The sequence below is a fragment of the Pinus tabuliformis genome, chromosome 5_2 (assembly GCF_031772625.1).
Source record: "Pinus tabuliformis cultivar Carrire ecotype Pingquan chromosome 5_2, CPIR1, whole genome shotgun sequence".
Lineage (NCBI taxonomy): Eukaryota > Viridiplantae > Streptophyta > Pinopsida > Pinales > Pinaceae > Pinus > Pinus tabuliformis.
The window spans coordinates 220,724,792-220,744,726 of record NC_142306.1 but is presented as its reverse complement, the minus strand read 5'-3'; the positions used below and the strand labels follow the sequence as shown (position 1 = coordinate 220,744,726).

General features: G+C 39.7%; 2 protein-coding genes across 2 annotated transcripts; one reads left to right on the top strand and one right to left on the bottom strand.

Moving 5' to 3' along the window:
* Positions 1 to 16,300: 16,300 nt before the first annotated feature.
* Positions 16,301 to 17,086, top strand: LOC149158334 (uncharacterized). Its single transcript, XM_089433951.1, has one exon. The coding sequence runs from the start codon at positions 16,301 to 16,303 to the stop codon at positions 17,084 to 17,086; it is 786 nt and encodes a 261-aa protein (XP_089290077.1).
* A 506-nt stretch (positions 17,087 to 17,592) lies between these two features.
* On the bottom strand, positions 17,593 to 19,430 carry LOC149158333 (bidirectional sugar transporter SWEET3b-like). Its single transcript, XM_089437737.1, has 6 exons — positions 19,318 to 19,430; positions 19,109 to 19,145; positions 18,787 to 19,009; positions 18,421 to 18,582; positions 18,188 to 18,307; positions 17,593 to 18,031 (listed from the first exon to the last, which is right to left on the bottom strand). Exons 1-6 carry the CDS (start codon positions 19,352 to 19,354, stop codon positions 17,834 to 17,836), a joined length of 777 nt encoding a protein of 258 aa, XP_089293863.1. The 5' UTR covers positions 19,355 to 19,430; the 3' UTR covers positions 17,593 to 17,833.
* Positions 19,431 to 19,935: the final 505 nt, after the last annotated feature.

The following is a 19,935-nucleotide window of genomic DNA, read 5'->3' as shown; positions in this document are numbered from 1 at the left end:
GAAAATGTAGCAATATGTTGGTAGAGCACTTCAGGAGCAGGGCCATTGTGGGACACTGGTACCAAATAGTGTCCATTGATTTCCATGGGCATGTTATGGCCGATATCATGGTTTTGAGGTAGGTATATGCCTTGGCTTTGTATCTTCCAATGTGAGGAAGCCTTGCCAAGGGATGGATTTCCTAGGATAGGGGATGTCAAGTAACTTGGAAGGTCAGTGACTACATGGAAGGAGGTGACCGAATCTCCTGAGGGACTATGTAGCAAAGAAGGGAAGGTCGCAGATATTTTTTCTTTGGTCATGAGCATTACCATATGGAATCAGATGCACATTGGGAGTGCACTCAGGAATAATGAGTCAGTAACTATTCACTGAGAGGCAAAGTGGTGCAGGATTGTAGCGCTCGACATTGAATGCAGCTTTGACTATGACATTGGATTCTGGACTTCCTAGGAAGGAGGTGAATCCTAGTATTACTTTGAGGGTGGAGGTGTGAGCCTTTGGATTCCCTTGTTGTGGATGAAGGCATCGTATCATTTTATTTGTTGGTTTAGCAAATGTGCATATGTGTATATGTGGTTATTGTAAATACCATAATGAGTTATGTTATTAAGCTCCAGTAGGCGGTGTGCTTTTATGTTGTCATGATGTTTTTCTTTGAGCATGTATTTCATTGTAAATACTGCAACGAGCCAAGTTATAAAGCTCCATGAGTAGTATGTTTGCTTTTTAGCAGTTTTTGTTGAGGTCTTGGTGTGGTTTAACACTGAGGATGGTGTTCTCCAAGGGGGAGGGTTCTATAACAACCCTAGTGAAAATTTCATCTAATAAATTTTAATAAAGGAAAAATAAGACCATAGGTAAGGGACACGTATTCCAAGCTGAATGTTGGGCAAAGATATCCTAGTGGGCATCACTAGATGTGTGTTCTTGGCTAAGGAAATTGGCAAAGGCTAAGGCAAAGGCATTGAAAGGAAAAAAGGAATTTTGGCTCATTCATTTATGAAAATAAAGGAAATTAGGAGAAAAGTAAGGTGAAAGGTCACAGGTTGCATCTGAGGAGAAAATTGAAGGAAAATATTGGAAAATGGAGAAAATCGAGGCCTCGTCAATAAAAAGGCTTATGAGGATTAGTTGACAAGCTTCTTAGTCAATTTAACCCTTTGTCAGTTCAAGTTTGGAGCTCTCTCATTATTCTCTTCCTCTCTCTCACTTTTGGTCACATAGAGTTTTCTTGGAGAACTCTAGTTTTGGATTAAGGAAGGAAAAGCAAGAAAAGGGAAAGGAAGGAAAGTCAGGATCAAGGAAGAAGAGAAAGATGAGTCAGCTTCAGCAGGAATACTTGCAGGTAACCTTTTGCATGTGTGACTTCCTAGCTGGTTTGGACATGCATGGCTTTGCATGTTGGTGTATGGTTATCTTGTTTTCAGTGGCATGGTTTTTTGGGTTATGATGGTGATTTTTAGCCTAGCCTTTCCTTTTTCTGGATTCTGTGGTATGTTGGGATGTTTATTTCATTTTTTGAGCTTTGGTTTGCAGGACGGATTTCTGAATCCAGGGTAGAGGTGGTCTCAAGTTCCATTCTCAAAGGCCTAGGAATCCCTTGACTAGTTTTGGCAGGATACACGGTAAAGCCTGTGGGAGATGTTTCAGTTTAGGGCCTAATGATTCGAGTTTGAATTGCGGTAAATCTTGAGAGGAAAGGAGATGAAAAATTCCTCTAGGATAGTGATGGATTCCGACTGACATTCCAAGTTATGTTCGGTTGTGATCAGAGCACCAGTTTTGGTATGATCATCGTTTGATGAGGGTGGAGGTGGTTTAACCTCTGGATTCCCTTGGTTGTTCTTGGATTGGTTGTTTTATGAGATCTCGCATTCATTCTTGGAATATGGAATGGGGGTGACTGGTTGAAAGGGAGATTTGGTTCAGTAATGTCTATGGTCGGGTGGTACGTGGAAGTCCCGAACCTGGTCGGATATTCCTATGATTAATAAAAGCTAAGTTCTCTTACTTTTCCACTAATTTATATGTGGATTTAATGGTTGCCATATCTCTGATATTTATATGGTTTAATGCTAGTTATAATCATGGTTATGTCACCGGTTCATGTCGTGGTTATTTCATGTATTTACTTGTAGCTATTAAATGGATGGATGCAAGAACTAATTGATGATGTAGTAGGTCAATGGAGAAGGAGGTGATCCTTCTGGTTATGTTTCATAAGTTGTTTAAGTCATTTATGCTTTGTCTTGTATCCTAGACCTGTAGGTTGCATTGGTGCCAAGTGTTTGACAGAATGTTAGTCCCAGTTGGGGATGCTCAGGCCTAGTCCTGAGGTTGATTTTAATTTATCAACATTCTTATCATATCTTTAATGAATTTTGAAGGTTTTAGCAAGTTCTGGGTAGAGGCCGGGATTCTAGGCTAGAAAAGGGGCTTCAATCCCTGGGTCCCTGGCATAGAACTGACAATTTTGGTCCACAGTCATTGGCAGGCAGGCCCGTGAGAGCGACTTTAAGTTGTTGTTCGCTCCCTTGCCCATAACATGAGAGAGACTATGGCCTAAGAGATCCATAATAGTAGTGGGACCCATGGACAACCTGTCTGAGTGGCTGACTTGTCTCCTGAGGTTTATGTTGATGATTTTGGATGACTATGTGTGATGTTTCGTCGATTCCACTTCCTTAAGGTCATATAGGAGGTTGAATATGATCATAGTAGCCTCTCATCTCATGTTTACCCTGGTTGGCATGGTTACTTTGGGTATACCTAAGAGGGGGTGTTACAATAACTCATTTGGTCTCATAAAAAATCTCTAGGATTTACTCAATATCCCATGATTTATCATACAAAATTAAAATGGACAACTTATCCATCTCCTTAGTGCCACAAGCCTCTAAAAGTTATTCAGCTACTTTAGTTCCCATATCTACATTACATGCCTTCCTAGTCAAAATATTGAATGCCACGATCTTGAAACATTAGGTTTCCAAAGAAAGTAGTCCCCACTTGGGTTTGCCACAACGGCTGAGTACTTATGTTACAATTTATCTTAATGGACTTAGATAGAGACCAGTGACACATAAGGGTTCCAAAAATTTTATGCTCTCTAGATACCTACTTTAATTTACAAATCAACTATATGTTTTATAAAATGAGTATAATTCTATTTCAATTATCAATTTACCAAATTTTAAGAAATAATGATTCTTTTAATTTCCAAACCATTTTTAAATACAAAACTAATTTTTAATAAAGTCAAAAGTAAAATATATCTAAATATAATATAATATAATATAATATATTATAAGTAGAAACATATATAAAAATAATTAATAAACTAAGTTAAATGAAACCATTTTTTTATTAAAATTTTACCATACAATTTGAATCAAAGTTATTATTTTTTATTATTTAACATATATATTTGAATGCATAAATAAATTCAACACATTAAAAATTTCTAAAACAATTATGTAACTTAAACAACTTAATTCAACCACTTTCAAGTGTGATAAGATAATAAACCACTTTAATTAATTAAATCTAAAGCCAAAAATTACAAATTATGATTAATCCGAAAAATTTCAATAGTGAGCTTCGAGAAAAATACCTTGCCCAGGAAGTTCCAAATTCCACATACTACTGAACGGGATGGAGAAAAGGGCGGCCATTAAAATATTTGATGTTGCACCATGTCAATTAATAAATTGAAAAAGAACAACAAACAGCGTTTCAATTAAACGTTTAATCTAAATTGCTGGGACACATTTATTTCACGTGAAAAGAGGATGATGATTCAACGTCGCTTCCTCATCGCGTAGGCCCCCGACTGAATATCCCTATGACTAGAATTGTGTGTGTAAATTTATGTACAGCTTCTTTGCATATTTAAAGTGGTTTTCATAGTCTTATATTTTTTCAATATTGGTAAATATATTTTAAGGAGTTGTTTTTAAAGTGATTTTTTGGATTTTTTATTGTCAAAATCTAGTCCAAAAGTTTGAAGTGAAATTTTGATTTGTGTCATTTAAACTGGTTTTTTGATCATGTATGAATTTACCACTTTGAAAAATCCATAAGACACTTTCTTTGTGCACGGGTGACCTATCAAGTTTGTGATTTCAATAAATTCCTACCAGATTTTAGAGAAATTAGACAGAAAACACCCACCAAAAAAAACTTCCAAAAAATCACAATACCTTATTTTAAATTCAATCTAAATATATTCTAAATAATTAAAAACATATTTTTTTATATTCAATTTATTTAATGGTATAAAAAATAACTGCAAAATCTTAAAAAATCAATTTCATTATAAAATTTATAAAAAAACGATTTTATTTTAATAATATTGATTTTTTTTAAATAAAATAAAATATTGTTGAATTGAGGCTTCTGAAGTTTATGATGATGAACCACACTAATTGGTTCGAAACGCCTCGACAAATGAAATATATTGTGATTTACGTCAAAAAAATCTCATAAAAATAAAAGATATTTTATGAATTTTAAAGATGAACATTTTTATACAGTAATTCTGGTTAATAAGAACTTCAAAACTAAATATTCTTACCACAAAAATCTAAAAATCATTAAAATATTTTTTTATTTTCTTTTAAATATAATATTATTAATTGTATGATCCTTTCCGCATTAAATTATAAAGTTCTTTATAACTTAATTAAACATCTAATATAATATTTTGAAAATATAAAAATTAGCATTTACACAAACTAAGAAAATACGATATCTCGTGTGGTTGCAATATACTATGCAGTGCACACTTTTCGTTGTTAGAAAATACGATATCTCGTGTGGTTAAATTACCATTAGTAATATAGTTGGTTTAAATTTTTATTATCAATTTGATATAATATTAACCTAATCACTTAAATATAATTTGATATAATTACTAAATTAAAAATACTTAATAAATATTTTGAATATTTTTGATAAGTTCAATTTTTATAGTTTTTTAATTTCACTTCTATTTTTGCTTTTACTGGATTTGTTGATCAGAAAACGAAAACAAAATCAAAATACTAGTGTTGACATAAAAGGAAAATAAGAGTTAATGGTCCAACAATATCAAAAAAATTCCAAATAACAAGATACAACCATACATTATCTCGGTTCAAAAGAGCTAACAGGTTTTGGATGGTGTACACTCATGTAGACTCGTGTCACGAGATGTCGGTGGACTCATGGACCAATGAACATGCTTCTCCATGTGGGCTAACCATCCATCCACACAATTTATCTTCTCCTAAATTAGATATTATCCCCTTTACAATGAATTGAATCAATCCCGCATTTCCCACTACTTCCACTGCAAATCATTCATGAAACCAATAATTTCATTTTGGTCATCATGGCAGACTCTTCGAAGTTATTCTACCAGAAGGGTGACATGCTAGAGAGAGGTCTCAAGAAAGTCGAAGGGTGGCAAGAGCACCACTTTACCTGGAGAATGAGCTACGTTGGGCTCCAGCTGCTCTCCCATGTCCACATTTTCTGGTGGAGGTACTCCACGCTAGCCAAGAGGCCCCACACACCGGCTAATGCATCCCCACTGACTATACATAAAGCAATGACCAATGGTGCTAGCACGACCCACTAAAAACCAGGCTACTTGGTATACTAACTCGAAAGTCCAGTGACAGCCCCTAGAGCCAGCACTTCACTAGCCAAGGGTGGGACACTTCACGTTCCACCTCCCTCCTTTAAACCAAAAACAATCCCAACTTCCAATATTTCCAATGACCTGTATGTCAATGCTGCCACAACATGAAACTTAATAGAAGTATGTGTAATTGAGGGGTTCACAGTTTTTCCCATAAGCCCACCTCAGAGCTACATACTCAGGTTATACCCTAACATCCAATGACCTCAATTCAAACTCTTCCAAGGGAGGGAAGAGGTGCACACCAGCTTCTTTGAGATAGTCCTCCCCAGGCAGAAGCTTAAGAAGAGGACTCAACAAGCCTCACCCAAACGCCCCACCACACACAACCCTAGAATCATAAATAAAATTCAATACTAAATAAGTCACAAAAGGCCCAAGAAAATAACAAACCCGAGACCCAATGCAATGAATTCCCATAGCCTAAGGAGGCAGACTCAAATAAAAAACCAGAAACCTTGGAGACGTGATCCTCCTCTACGGAGAGGGGTGTTGCAATGACTCTCTCCAATCTTCGTTCTCCCCATCCGCATAATTGATGAAACCACGACTGAAAAGAACCCTTGGTGTTTTTATAGTCCCATGCCCACCGAGGCTAAGGTAGAGATTGAGGGTTTCCACAAAGGTCTAGCAATAAGAGGTCAAGCACTAGCTAAAACTACAAGACATGGTTTCTATCTAGGGACGAGCCGCCCTGTAACACACATGAAGTAGAATAATTTGCTACTTTCACTCCCAAGCCTAGACTATATAGCCACAACCAAGCATACCACCTCTTAGCTTTTAAGGATGGCCTCCATTATGGATTGTTCTCTCTATGTGGAGTGCCTTTATTTGCATGTGCCTGTATATTAATGCATGTGCCATGTGGAATGTAATGGCGTGAATCCCTCCATCGTTCAGTACTAATGAATTGGCATGCCCATTGGGGAATAAATATTTTGAAATGTTAAACATAATTACTAATTTAATTAGAAAAATTAAATGAATTGTAAATGTTTATAGGCATCAATCTATAATAAATATTAAAATTTATCGAAAAAATATGTGCCCATAAAGTCCAATAATTTGGGTGAATACTTCACCCATAAGTTAGGGACCATAAGCATGAAAATTTTCAATCTTATGGTCCCTAAAGATGGACGAATTGTTCACCCAAATGATTTAAAATTACAATTTGTCAACAAACAATTTTTTAGAATTTTTGTCTCCAACATGAATTTGAAGTATGAAAATTTACATTTTGAAAAGCATCAAAACACTTGTTACATGATGCACTTCACATTGCTAAAATAAAATAAAAAATCATAAAAATAACTAAATTATAACTTTATTATTATTATTATTATTATTATTAAACCATTAAAAAATAATATATAACCAAAATCCTAGTCTAACTAAGAAACAAAATGACATTTTTTCCTAACATTTCTTCTAGTCAATTTTTTCAAAATCCACTATAGATCTCTAAGAATCATAAGGTTAAATTGTTTAATTTTAAAGTTAAAGTACCTGCAAAATTTTTAATGTTGTTGAATCTATTTATGCATTCAAAAATTCATTCTAAGAAACACACACACACACACATATTCAAGAAACATAAGTTAAAGTGTTCCTCTAAGAAACATATGTACATTTAAAAAAACATGGATATGATTCTTAATCCTGGTGATTTAGCCTCACTTTACCATTGGTATTCTTAATCTCTAAATATAATTTTTTCCAATATCATAGACCAATACTATGGTTTATCATACCACTTGTCCAAGATAATCATAACTCCATATAAAACTTATTAATATGGCATTTTTTTGAATTAATTAATTAAATTAAAAAAACATCCAAGGCTTAGCTTTTTTGGAAATAAATATAAAACTTTGATTTCTGTCTACTAATATAAATATTCTACATAATCAACTTAAATTTCTTATAAATATTATATTAATAGAATTGAAATAACCATTTTTTATAAATGTTATATTAATATAAATGAAATAGCCATTGATTTTAGTTATAAATTTAATAAATTTATTAAATTTTATATTAATAAATTTTAGAGAATTTAAATTGAAATTTGATAAACTTATTAATTTTAATATTAATCAATTTTAGAAAAATTCAAATTAAATTAAAATTATTTTTAATTTGGTTTTTCAAACATTTTTTATAAAATTAAATAATTTAATGTTACATTAAAAGCAATACTCCCAAAAATGATTTGTGAAATATTTTAATGGGTTTAAAAACAATCAACTATTTTAACTATAAATTGTAAACAATATGACTAGGCATTTAGAATGGTGTGCTCATTGCTGAAATCAACTTTCTCATCTGTTTTTCCCAACAAAATTAGAATAGTAATAATATTACCAGAGTAAGGGTCACTTTTCTTTATCATTAAATATCTATACAGATATAAACCGATAATAATAATATTTTCCTTATTAATATCCATATCTATATAAACAATTAATAATAATAAAATAATGTTCACTTTCCTTCCTCATTCAATATATCTTCCTCATTAAATATCCATCCCGATATAATCAACTATAATAATAATAAAGTAGTGTTCAGTTTTCTTCCTCATTCAAGATCCAGATAGATATACACTAACAACAATTTCCAAATTGTTAGACCCCCAGATTCTAAAGCCATTAGAATCTGACGACCCAATTTCCAAGTTGTTAGATATAGATCAACAGATTCTAAAGTAATCAGAATCACCCACAACATGCCAATTCGGAATTGGTGTACTGTTCATTTTCCTAAACAGATCAGTTAGTTATCCATAAGCATTGAGGGGTTCCTTGTTGATCCAGGTGGATATTGGTGGCCACCTACCAAGTCCACCTGGACCCCCACCATTGTCTTTCTCAGCATTTTCAGTTTCCTTAATTGTAGCACAACTTACTATTTTTAGCAGTTTTTCGAGTCCTGAACTTCCGGAGCCGTTTTGAGGCCCTAAACGACGTTTTTTGGGGAATCCGGGGGCAACACGAGTCCATGGGATGGACTGGTGTTGCCCGTTCCAACAATGATAGTGCTCGGATAGATCTTTCTAATGAGCTATTGTACGCGTCAAACGGAGATCATATGCCAAAGTTACGACCCCGGGAAGTTGATGTACCAACTTACCCCCAAACGGGGCCCACAGTTTGGCGTTTCATCTCCTAGGGTTAGGTTTTGGAATGTTAAGGGTTTTTCCATTGTTTCTCAACAATAAATAGGCCTTCGAGCCTCATTGTAACACAGTTCAGAGGCATGTAGCCATCACATCTCTTCTCAGAGATAAGCTACCATCGCCCTAGCTAGTTTATTTCCATTTCTGTTTGTAAGCATATTTCAGTATTTTCCATTAATGAAATGAAGTATTATTTCTGCTGCATCTTTGTGTATATGGTTATCTCTGTAATTTGTTGCGTTCCTGTTTAAATCCAGATCAGTGGTATCAGAGCGGTCTGCTTTTTCTCTGTTTTTCTTTGCATGTCCCCAACAAGGTCGGGATATAAGGAGTTAGGGCTTGAACTGGTTGAACCTTTGCAAGACCAGCCTCACAAATCCCGACGGCCTCCCATGGCGGACGAGAAGAAAGACGAGGGGGCAGGAGATCCCATCAAAATCTTGCTCGAAGAAGCGCTCGAGCGACAACGGAACACGATGATGGACAGCTTTGCGCAGATCCTTCAGCGGCTACCCAGAAGCGGCGCATCGGCTTCCAGCAGCTCCTCTGGAAACGCCACACCCTTTAAGGTACAAGTTAATTTTGAAATCCCCATATTCGAGGGTCAGATAGACGCCGATGCCGTAGATAAATGGTTAAATCTGCTAGAGGGTTATTTTTCTGTTCATGAATTTTCGAGTCGGGAAAAGATTGTTTTTGCTCTTCTCAAAGCAGCCCCCCACGTCAAGGACTGGTGGGAAACCTACTGCGAGCAGAAGGATGAAAGTACTGGCTCACTATTTTCAGCCGCACCCACCTGGGATTCATTCCGGGATGCCATCAAGGAGCAGTACTACCCTGTCGGAAGCTATGAGGATGAATACATAAAGTGGACCACGCTGCAGCAGGGAAGGGACCAAGATGTGCCGGAGTTCACCAATCTTTTCCATACCCTTCGCACAAAGTTGGGTATCAAGGATTCGGAGCAACATTTGATACTCAAATACCGTGGCTGCCTGCACAAGTACATCCAGGAAGAAATACAGTTCCTAAACATCCCCTCGCTTGGCGCAGCATACCGGTATGCCGTCAAGGTCGAGCAGAAGTTTAAACAAAAAAAGCGAGACTTTGGATCTGCGAATCCAAAGCAGGGGAAAGGTGCCCCTAAACCACAGAACAAAGGACAAAGCCAAGGCGGGACAGCCCAAGACAACCAGCTGAAGCTGCAAGCAAAGAGCAACGCCGCGAAGCCGAGAAAGGACACTGGAAAATGGTGCGAGTTCCATAAGAGCTCCACTCACAACACAAGTGAGTGTCGGGCCAAGCAGTCACTGGTGGCTGAGCTAAGGTTTCAGAATCAGATGCATGTTCCGACTCTGAGTCAGAACCCGATAAGGGGTATGAAAAAGGGAAGCAGATCATTGATGCGGATCCCAGCGCCACTGTTGCTACCGCAAAGATCCAGAAAAATGAACCCGAAGATCCAGAGGAGGAGGAGCGTCTCTTCCACTCCCAAATGTGGGTAAAGGGCTCCCCGATACAGTTCATTGTTGATAGCGGGAGTCAAAAGAACCTCATTTCGGCAGAGGTCGTGAAGCGGTTGGGCTTATCGACCACAGCACATCCACAACCATACACCATTGGGTGGCTTCACCAAGGGCGAGATCTTCGCGTGAGCCAGCAGTGTCGCCTTCCATACAACATCAAGCCCTTCACGGATGAGGTATTGTGTGACATTGCTCCCCTTGAAGTTTGTGATGTATTACTAGGACAACCATACTTGTGGAAGCGACATGCTGTGTATGAATCAAGGCCCCGTGCTGTTATTATTACATTGGGAAATAAGTTGTTCAGGATACCAGAGGTAGCACCACCTGCCGCCATCTCTTTGATTACTGCAAAACAATGCAGTAAGATCATTTCCAAAACCAGGAAATTTGTTTTCCTGATGATACGCCCTCAAGGGAAGAAGAAGACAGTGGCCGCAGCCTCCAAATGGGGTCCCTCTGCATGGCAGCTACAGATGGACAAGATTGTGGAGGAGTACAAAGACATCTTCACCTCCCCGGCAGGGGTTCCTCTGCACTGTCAAGTCAAGCACTCCATCGATCTGACCCCAGGTGCGCCGCTACCCAATGGACCAATTTATCGGCGCTCCGTTCTGGAGAACAATGAAATCAAGAGGCAGATTCAGGAGCTCCTGCAGAAAGGTCACATCCGTCCGAGTTCTTCGCCCTGTGGGAGCCCGATAGTGTTGGTACAGAAGAAGGATGGGACGTGGAGACTCTGTATTGACTATCGGGCGCTGAACAAGATCACTGTCCGTAATAGGTACCCGATCCCGCGGATTGATGACCTCCTAGACCAACTAAAGGGGGCGAAATATTTCAGCAAGATCGATCTGAAGTCAGGATATCACCAGGTACCAATTGAACCCTCAGATGTGTGGAAGACTGCCTTCAAATCCAAGGAGGGCCTCTTCGAATGGTTGGTCATGCCTTTCGGATTGACGAATGCTCCTGCAACCTTTATGAGGCTAATGGATGACATCTTGCGGCCATTCACCAACTCCTTTGTAGTAGTATACTTGGATGACATTCTGATCTTCAGCCAGAGTTGGGAAGAGCACCTCCACCACATCCGACAGGTTCTCCAAACACTGCGGCAACACAAGCTATGTGCCAATTTGGAGAAATGCACTTTTGGCATGACCGAGGTTCAGTATCTGGGATACATCATTGATGAACAGGGGGTGCATGTCGATCCAGCCAAGGTCCAAGTCATTCGGGATTGGCCCTCTCCAACCACTCTAACAGAGCTCCGCAGCTTTCTAGGTCTTGCCAACTTCTACCGCAGGTTTGTGTTGGGATTTTCTCATATTTCTTGGCCCTTGAGTCAAGTCACCAAGGGCGGGGCGAAAGCAAAATTCTTTTGGTCTGAATCTCAACAGAAGGCATTCAGGGAGTTGAAGGATCGCCTCTGCACGGCACCAGTGCTCGCGTTACCAGATTTACAACAACCATTTGAGGTCGAGACAGATGCCTCTGACTATGCTATTGGGGCAGTCCTTACTCAACATGGACATCCAGTGGCATATCACAGTGAAACACTTTCAGACACAGTCCGGAAGTACCCCACTTATGATAAAGAGATGTATTCCATTGTACAGGCCTGCCGACAATGGAAGCATTACATTTTGGGGAAGGAAACGGTCATCCACACAGACCACCGACCTCTGCAGTTCATACAGACCCAAGGGAAATTGCAGAATGATCGCCATCAGAAGTGGTCTACATACCTGCAACAGTTTCACTTGAATATCAAGTATAAAAAGGGCAGCACCAATAATGTTGCAGATTGCCTCAGTCGACCACCGATCATGGCGCTAACCACCGTGCTCAACTCTTGCGGGCACGAGACTTCTGATTGGCCACTTCTCTACAAAAGCGACCCAGAATTCGGCCACACATACCAGACACTCTTGGAGGGTCGGCAGGTTGCAGATTTTCACCTCCAAGATGCCCTATTATGCCACCTCGGTCACCTTTGTGTTCCTTCAAGCGAGCGTGCCAAGATGATTTGGGAAGCACACTACAGTCGGGCTGCTGGGCATTTCGGGGTCGAGAAAACAGTGGCAGTACTGCAAAACTATTTCTATTGGCCGAATCTTCGACAGGATGTTGGGAAGTACATCCGATCATGTACTGCCTGTGCCATTGCCAAACCGACCATTAAGAAGCAAGGCCTCTATACCCCGTTGCCTACCCCTAGTCGACCTTGGGAATCCATCTCCATGGATTACATGTCAGGCCTTCCTTCCACTAAGCATGGAAATGACTGTGTTTTTGTGGTCGTCGACAGGTTCTCAAAGATGGCCATTATGATGGCCTGCAAGAAGAATATCACAGCAGAAGCCACTGCTAAACTCTTCTTTGAACGAGTGTGGGTGCACTTTGGGATCCCACAGTCTATCATCTCAGATCGGGACAGTCGGTTTCTCAGCACCTTTTGGTCCAGTCTCTGGTCAATGCTGGACACCAAACTCACGAAGTCCACAGCCTTCCATCCTCAAACTGATGGCCAGACAGAGGTTGTCAATAGGATGATTGTGCACATTCTGCGCATGTATAACTCAAAGCATCCACGCACATGGGACGAGAGCCTCCCCTACGTTCAGCACAGCTACAACCGAGCTCTTCACAGCTCCACTGGCCATAGCCCTTTTCAGGTGGGTTTGGGGTTCCAGCCACTATGCCCCATTGATGTGGCCATGCCACTTGCAGCTACTCACATGAATTCAGCTCATGTCCAGTCCGAAACAGATAAGGCCACCAGCTTCATTGAGCGCATCCAACATATTCGCCAGCAGGTCCATGACATTCTTGAGAAATCAAATGCCAAGTACAAGCAGCGACATGATCAACATCGGGTGCCACACAAGTTTCAGGTGGGCGACAAAGTCTGGTTGCATTTGCAAAAGGAACGCCTTACTGGAGCCTATCGGAAATTGAGACCACTCCGATATGGTCCTTACACCATTACTAAGGCTATGGGAGACAATGCATTTGAGCTCAGCATTCCCCCATTCCTTGGCCTGCACCCAGTATTCAATGTGGACCGCCTTCGGCCATACTTTCCACCATTGCTAGACACATCCGACATTGCAGAACAGCTCAAACCCACAGAATTAAATCCAGATTGCATGGAACAAGCTGCAACTGATCGGATCATGGACACATAGATCAAGAACACTCGCCAACAGAATATCCAACTGTATCGAGTTGTCAAAGCGGGCCAACTCCTTCAGCAGGGCAAGTGGCTCACCAGGGAACAAGTTCAGCAGAAGTTTCCTCATCTCATGGAGGAGCTCAACGCAATGGGGACCATTGCTTCCTAAGGGGGGAGGAATGATCCAGGTGGATATTGGTGGCCACCTACCAAGTCCACCTGGACCCCCACCATTGTCTTTCTCAGCATTTTCAGTTTCCTTAATTGTAGCACAACTTACTATTTTTAGCAGTTTTTCGAGTCCTGAACTTCCGGAGCCGTTTTGAGGCCCTAAACGACGTTTTTTGGGGAATCCGGTGTTGCCCATTCCAACAATGATAGTGCTCGGATAGATCTTTCTAATGAGCTATTGTACGCGTCAAACGGAGATCATATGCCAAAGTTACGACCCCGGGAAGTTGATGTACCAACTTACCCCCAAACGGGGCCCACAGTTTGGCGTTTCATCTCCTAGGGTTAGGTTTTGGAATGTTAAGGGTTTTTCCATTGTTTCTCAACAATAAATAGGCCTTCGAGCCTCATTGTAACACAGTTCAGAGGCATGTAGCCATCACATCTCTTCTCAGAGATAAGCTACCATCGCCCTAGCTAGTTTATTTCCATTTCTGTTTGTAAGCATATTTCAGTATTTTCCATTAATGAAATGAAGTATTATTTCCGCTGCATCTTTGTGTATATGGTTATCTCTGTAATTTGTTGCGTTCCTGTTTAAATCCGGATCACTTGTATGACGAGGATACAAATGATCAAATCTTCCAGCCAGTTACTGAGGATGAGTTGCTAAAAACAATGAAGTCTTTCAAGAAAGACAAGTGTCCAGGGCCGGATGGCTAGACTATAGAGTTCTTCACTCACTTCTTTGACATCATCAAAGAAGATCTGTTAAAAATGGTAGAAGCTTCCAGGATCGCAGGCAGCATCAATCAGAAGACGTCCTCCACAAACATTTCCCTTATCACAAAGAAAGAAAAGGCAGAGTCTTTTGGGGACTTTCGCCTGATCTCGTTATGCAATATCTCTTACAAAATTATCTCAAAGATAATTACAGAAAGAATTAAAGCAACTCTATCAGATTGCCTATCAAAAGAGCAGCATGCCTTTTTGCAAGGTAGGAACATCCTGGATGCAGTTGCAAACACACAGGAAGGTCTTTATGCCATTCATTCAAAAAAAAGGGACGTAGTCATTCTAACGATCGACCTTCGAAAGGCATTTGACTGCCTTGACTGGGGGTTCATTAGATGTTTACTTCCAAAGATTGGCTTAAGAGCGAACATGATTAATTGGATCATGGCTTGCGTGGAACAGGTGAACTATGTGATTATCATCAATGGAATCCCATCTCCCTTTTTCACTGCTTCCAGAGGTCTTCGTCAGGGCTGTCCGCTGTCACCGCTCTTATTCATTCTGGCCATGAATTCCCTCAAGCTCCATATCAACAAGGCAGTCTATGAAAACAGATGTCAGCCGTTAAAAATCTGTAGGAACGTCTCGATCTCTCATAATTTATTTGTTGATGATATCATTATGTTTGGCATTTTATGTAGAATCACATGGTTATGTTTTTTCGAAATCCTTTTCAGCTTCCAGAAAGCAACAGGTCTATAGATCAACAGTTCAAAGTTTATCATCTATCAAAATGATATATGACAGGAGGAGATTGAATGGTTATCGGCTTTTTTCGATATTGAGGCACGATCTATTAGTCATGGAATTAAATATCTGGGTTTCTAGTTAAGAGCAAACAGATATTCAAAGGCGGATTGGCAATGGCTTCCTGATAGATACTTTAATAGGATTTCAGTATGGGAGTATAGGTGCCTCTCCCTGGCAGGAAGGGTGATCTTGGCTCAATCTATCCTAAATCAGCTTGCAGTTTATTGGTCTCATTTATATTTCCTTCCAGCGAGCATTATTCAGTCAATGAATAAGCTTTCAGCTAATTTTATTTGGGGGGGCCAAGCTGGAAATAAAAAATTTCACCTTTCGAAATTGTCCAATATTTCTCTGCCGAAGAGCATGGGAGGATGGGGCCTCTTAGACTTGAGGATCTTCGGAAAGGCTCTGTTATGTAGATCCCTGTGGAGAGGGATTTATGAAGAAGGGCCATGGAGCGACATCATCCGAAAGAAATACATGGGTAAAAAAGACATATCCTTCTAGTTCAGGAAAGGAAGGATCGACTCTCCTTCGGGCTCTCCTATATGGCTAAGCCTTCGCAAGATCGAAAGTCATTTCCTGGAGAAATAGTTTGGCTCTTCCAATCGGGCAAAAAGATTCTCATTGGGAAAGATCCATTCCTGAATGGTGCCGAGATAATCGATGTTCCAAAATCTCTGTTGTCTTTCTTCCACAGAAAGGGTTTTTTTATTGAGATAGCTTAATTAAAGGGTGGCAGGGCCCCGATTCCTATCTGGAAGGAAGCCGGATGCCTGGGCATTCAAGGTGAACTTGCTCTACAATGGGAATGCGTCAGAACTCGTCTCAGGAACTGTGGGATTTTCTGGACAGCGGATAATAACAGTCTTATATGGGGGTTCTCTAGAGGGATAAACTTTGTTCGTGTTAAAGACATATACCAGATTCTATGTGGTTTAAAGAAAGACTCTCTTAGCCCTTCCTTTCCGCTCATTTTATGGAAATCTGGATGCCCGTCCAAAATGATTTTATTTTCTTGGCTGTGCTTTCATAATAGAAATCTCTCGTGGGAAAATTTAAGAAAGCGTGGATGGCAGGGCCCAGGCATATGCCCTATCTGCAAGTCTGCAGAGGAAAATAATTTCCACCTTTTTCTCAACTGCTCCTCATCTCAACAGCTCTGGAAATCCTTGGCAGATTTGTTTGGAATCCAGCATATGCTCCATGCGTCTATCAGTGAAGCTTTTCTATGGTTGTGTAAACAAAAGGAATCTTGGAGAACTGTTTTCATTATTGCCATCTGGTTCATATGGAAATGGCGTAACAATTTCATTTTCAATGGAAAATCTCCCCCTTTTCTGGACATTTTCTCCAATATCATTCTCCTCTATGAATCGATTCCAAAGAAGCCACCCAAGCCCGTGAAACAGGTTTGCAATGAGCCCCCACAGGAGCTATCTTTGATGCCAAAAGCCTTCTTCGATGGTGCTGAACAGGACGGAATTTGTGGTTGTGGGGTGCTCATTATTGCAAATGAAAACAATCATTTTCTTATTCACTGGAATGGCGGAAGGGGCTCCAACAGTAAAGCTGAGGTTATGGCCCTCACTGGCCTTCTAAGCTTCTGTCTCTTTCTCAACCTTCAGAGTGTCTCAATTTTTGGAGACTCGAGAGTTCTGGTAGATTATGTCCTTGGGAAAAATAAATTTCTAAAGCCCCAGCTTGTTGGGTGGTTATACAGGATCCGATTCCTGTGGAATAGAATGGCGGGATGTTCTATTCATCACATTAACAGGGCTCTCAACTAGCAAGTAGATGATCTATCTAGAGAAGGTCTATAGGAGGTTCCAGGTCTATGGTCTTTGCAGGTGGCTGATGGAGGGAATCCCTTTTCTATTCAGGATTTTGCTCCTCCAGATTTCTAGATCGCTTTTGGTCATTATGATCTCTTCAGCATATCTATCCGGCGTTTCTATCTATCAGTTTTATTATCATATGATACTATCTCTTAGTTTCTTTTTGTGGCTGCAGGTTTTATCTTCTATGGCTCTTCAATGTCTTTTTAAGAGTTTTGATTATGGCTGTCAGCTTGTTTTTTCAGCTGATTTCTTGGAAATATCCTACTCTTCTTGGTTTTATTCCTCCATGATTTAAAATGTCAGACCTATATGATCTATATGTCCTTCTTATTTTCTTCATATGTGGAGGGAATAGCACTATATGGACTACGAGTCCGAGACTCTAAATGAATGTACTTTCAGACTTGTTTATATTTCTTATATAAATACATCATGCTTTTTCGTCCTGAAAAAAAAAGCATTGAGGGTTCCTCAACATAGTAAGGCCAATCAAAACCGTAAAAGGCTTATAAATGTATTATGAGTTCTTAAATAAATTCTGGTGACAAACAAGGCAATGGCCCCGAAACAAAACCTTAAAAAGTTGCATGCAGTAGGTCCCAGAGGATGCACACCGCCACAAATTATTTTCGGACTCCTCAACATTTTGACTTGTGGCTGATCGACTGCACATCTGAGCCACTTGTGGATTTATCTTCACGCATTTTGGTCCCCCACTTCCGCCCTCTGTTGGCTGTTAGAATTTGTTTTCTCAGGGTTGGCGATCTCTTTCAATCCAATCTCTGGGTCAAGTCGGTCCAGTACTTTCTGTTCTTCATGAATTGGTTGCTTCCGGTACATACAATACAGCACTATCTGACTTATTCCCAATGGTAGACCAACTATATTTGGACACTGCATTGACCACAACACAGTCTGAAACATTAGTTATGATTCCATGAAAAATACAAGAAAATATATAGAAATGTGGTCACAGTATGAAACATTAGTTATGATTCCATGAAAAATACAAGAAAATATATAGGAAAGGCTGCTGTATATTGATGTTACCGCCAAGATGAGGTCTTTGTCCAAAAGGAAGTAAGTCATCCATAAACAACTGTTAATAAATGCGAACAGGGAGAAATGGATGGGCATAAATTCCACACTCTTAGTCCGTATCACCAATTTCTGTTCACGTTCAAGAATGGGGTACTCGTCAAAACAAATATTTGATTCAAATATTCGAACAAAACCTTATAAATTCCACTGCTGAATGTAACAACTCCATGAAATATACTTACAATGATGGAAAGTGGAGAAGCATACATAACCACGGTGACGATCATTCCCGAAGTCCCTACCAGCGTTTTTCTACTCTTGTGATCATGAAGTGCAAGCTGAGAAACTGTTGCGATAGAGGCAAACACCGTGATTACACCCACGAGTATTGTCACCATTGCTAACTGAACAACAAACAATCAATTCAGTATATTCAAGTCAGTATTCGCTTCAGCTCTTTGCTCGACATTTAGCAGTCTTCTGATATGTAATGATGATATTTCGGAGAATCTCTGAGATCATTTATTCAACGTACACACTAAAGCTGATGGAGGCACTGAGAAATATTACTAATGAACTGATAAGAGAACATGAGTCTTGAAAACTACCTTGGATTGGCGTGGAGCGAATTTCAGATATATAGTAACGAAAAGAAGCTCGAGAATGATTCCAACGCCATTGACAGTCAATACCAAGACATTTTCGAAGCCATTACTGATCAGGGGTGACCCATACCATGTGTAAAGGAGACAATTTAGCAAAGCTATTGCATAAGGGAAGCCTGAGAAATCCTCTGTCGATCGTTTCTTAATCACTCTCCTAAACGTAATGCTGCATACAAATATTTAGTTAGTATTAAAACTCAATTTACACAGCCACATTAGTTGATCTCATCCGATCTTTTTTCTTAAAAAGATTAATATGCCTTACATCGGGGCTCCATAAAGCAGCAACGAAGCTGCGTTTCCTGATACATAAAACAATACAAATCGCTCGTGTTTTCAGTCATTGTTCAATGCTTTGACAACAAGGTCCAATCTATGCAAGTGAAGAGTACGATAAACGAACTGAAACTAAAAACCAATTGAAAGTATTTTGAATGGTAAAACTTAAAAGGAATGAAAGAGAATAGCAAGCACCTAGAATGCCGACGGAAAACTGTACATAGTTAGCCATGTTTCCTATATCAAAAATCTAAGAAAATGGTACTGTACATAGGAAGCTGAGAGAGCGAGAGAGGAGGATGATGGCATTTCTGTCCTCAATGGTGGGATTCCTGAAGGGTTTTAAGGGCAATTTATAGTCACGAGGCACACATGCTCTCCGCTTCGTCAGCGTGCACAAGGGGTAATCAGATGCTGGAGCGTCGTGTAAAGCAAGATAACTTGCCTGTTCTGTCGTGAATACGACAGGCTCAGATCTGTGTATCTGCTTTGTGTTGCGTGGAGTAATTGAGGCATAACTCGTGCCATCTCTATTCTAAACAAATGAAAGAAAAAACGACATGACCACGCGGCCCAAACCTAAAATCATCGGGTTTCGTACTCTACTCCCCACTAAGATATGTCTATCATCCATGCCGAACACAAGAATCTCCAAATCTGATTCTCTGCCAACTGGATCGAATATTTTTCTGACGGTAAATGATTAACGGTGCCCGTGAGCATTTGAATAATATAAACGGCATTATATCGGCTGGTTGACAGATTTTCCTAACTGACAAAAACCAAATGAAGGGTCCTGGAAACTGTGAAAGG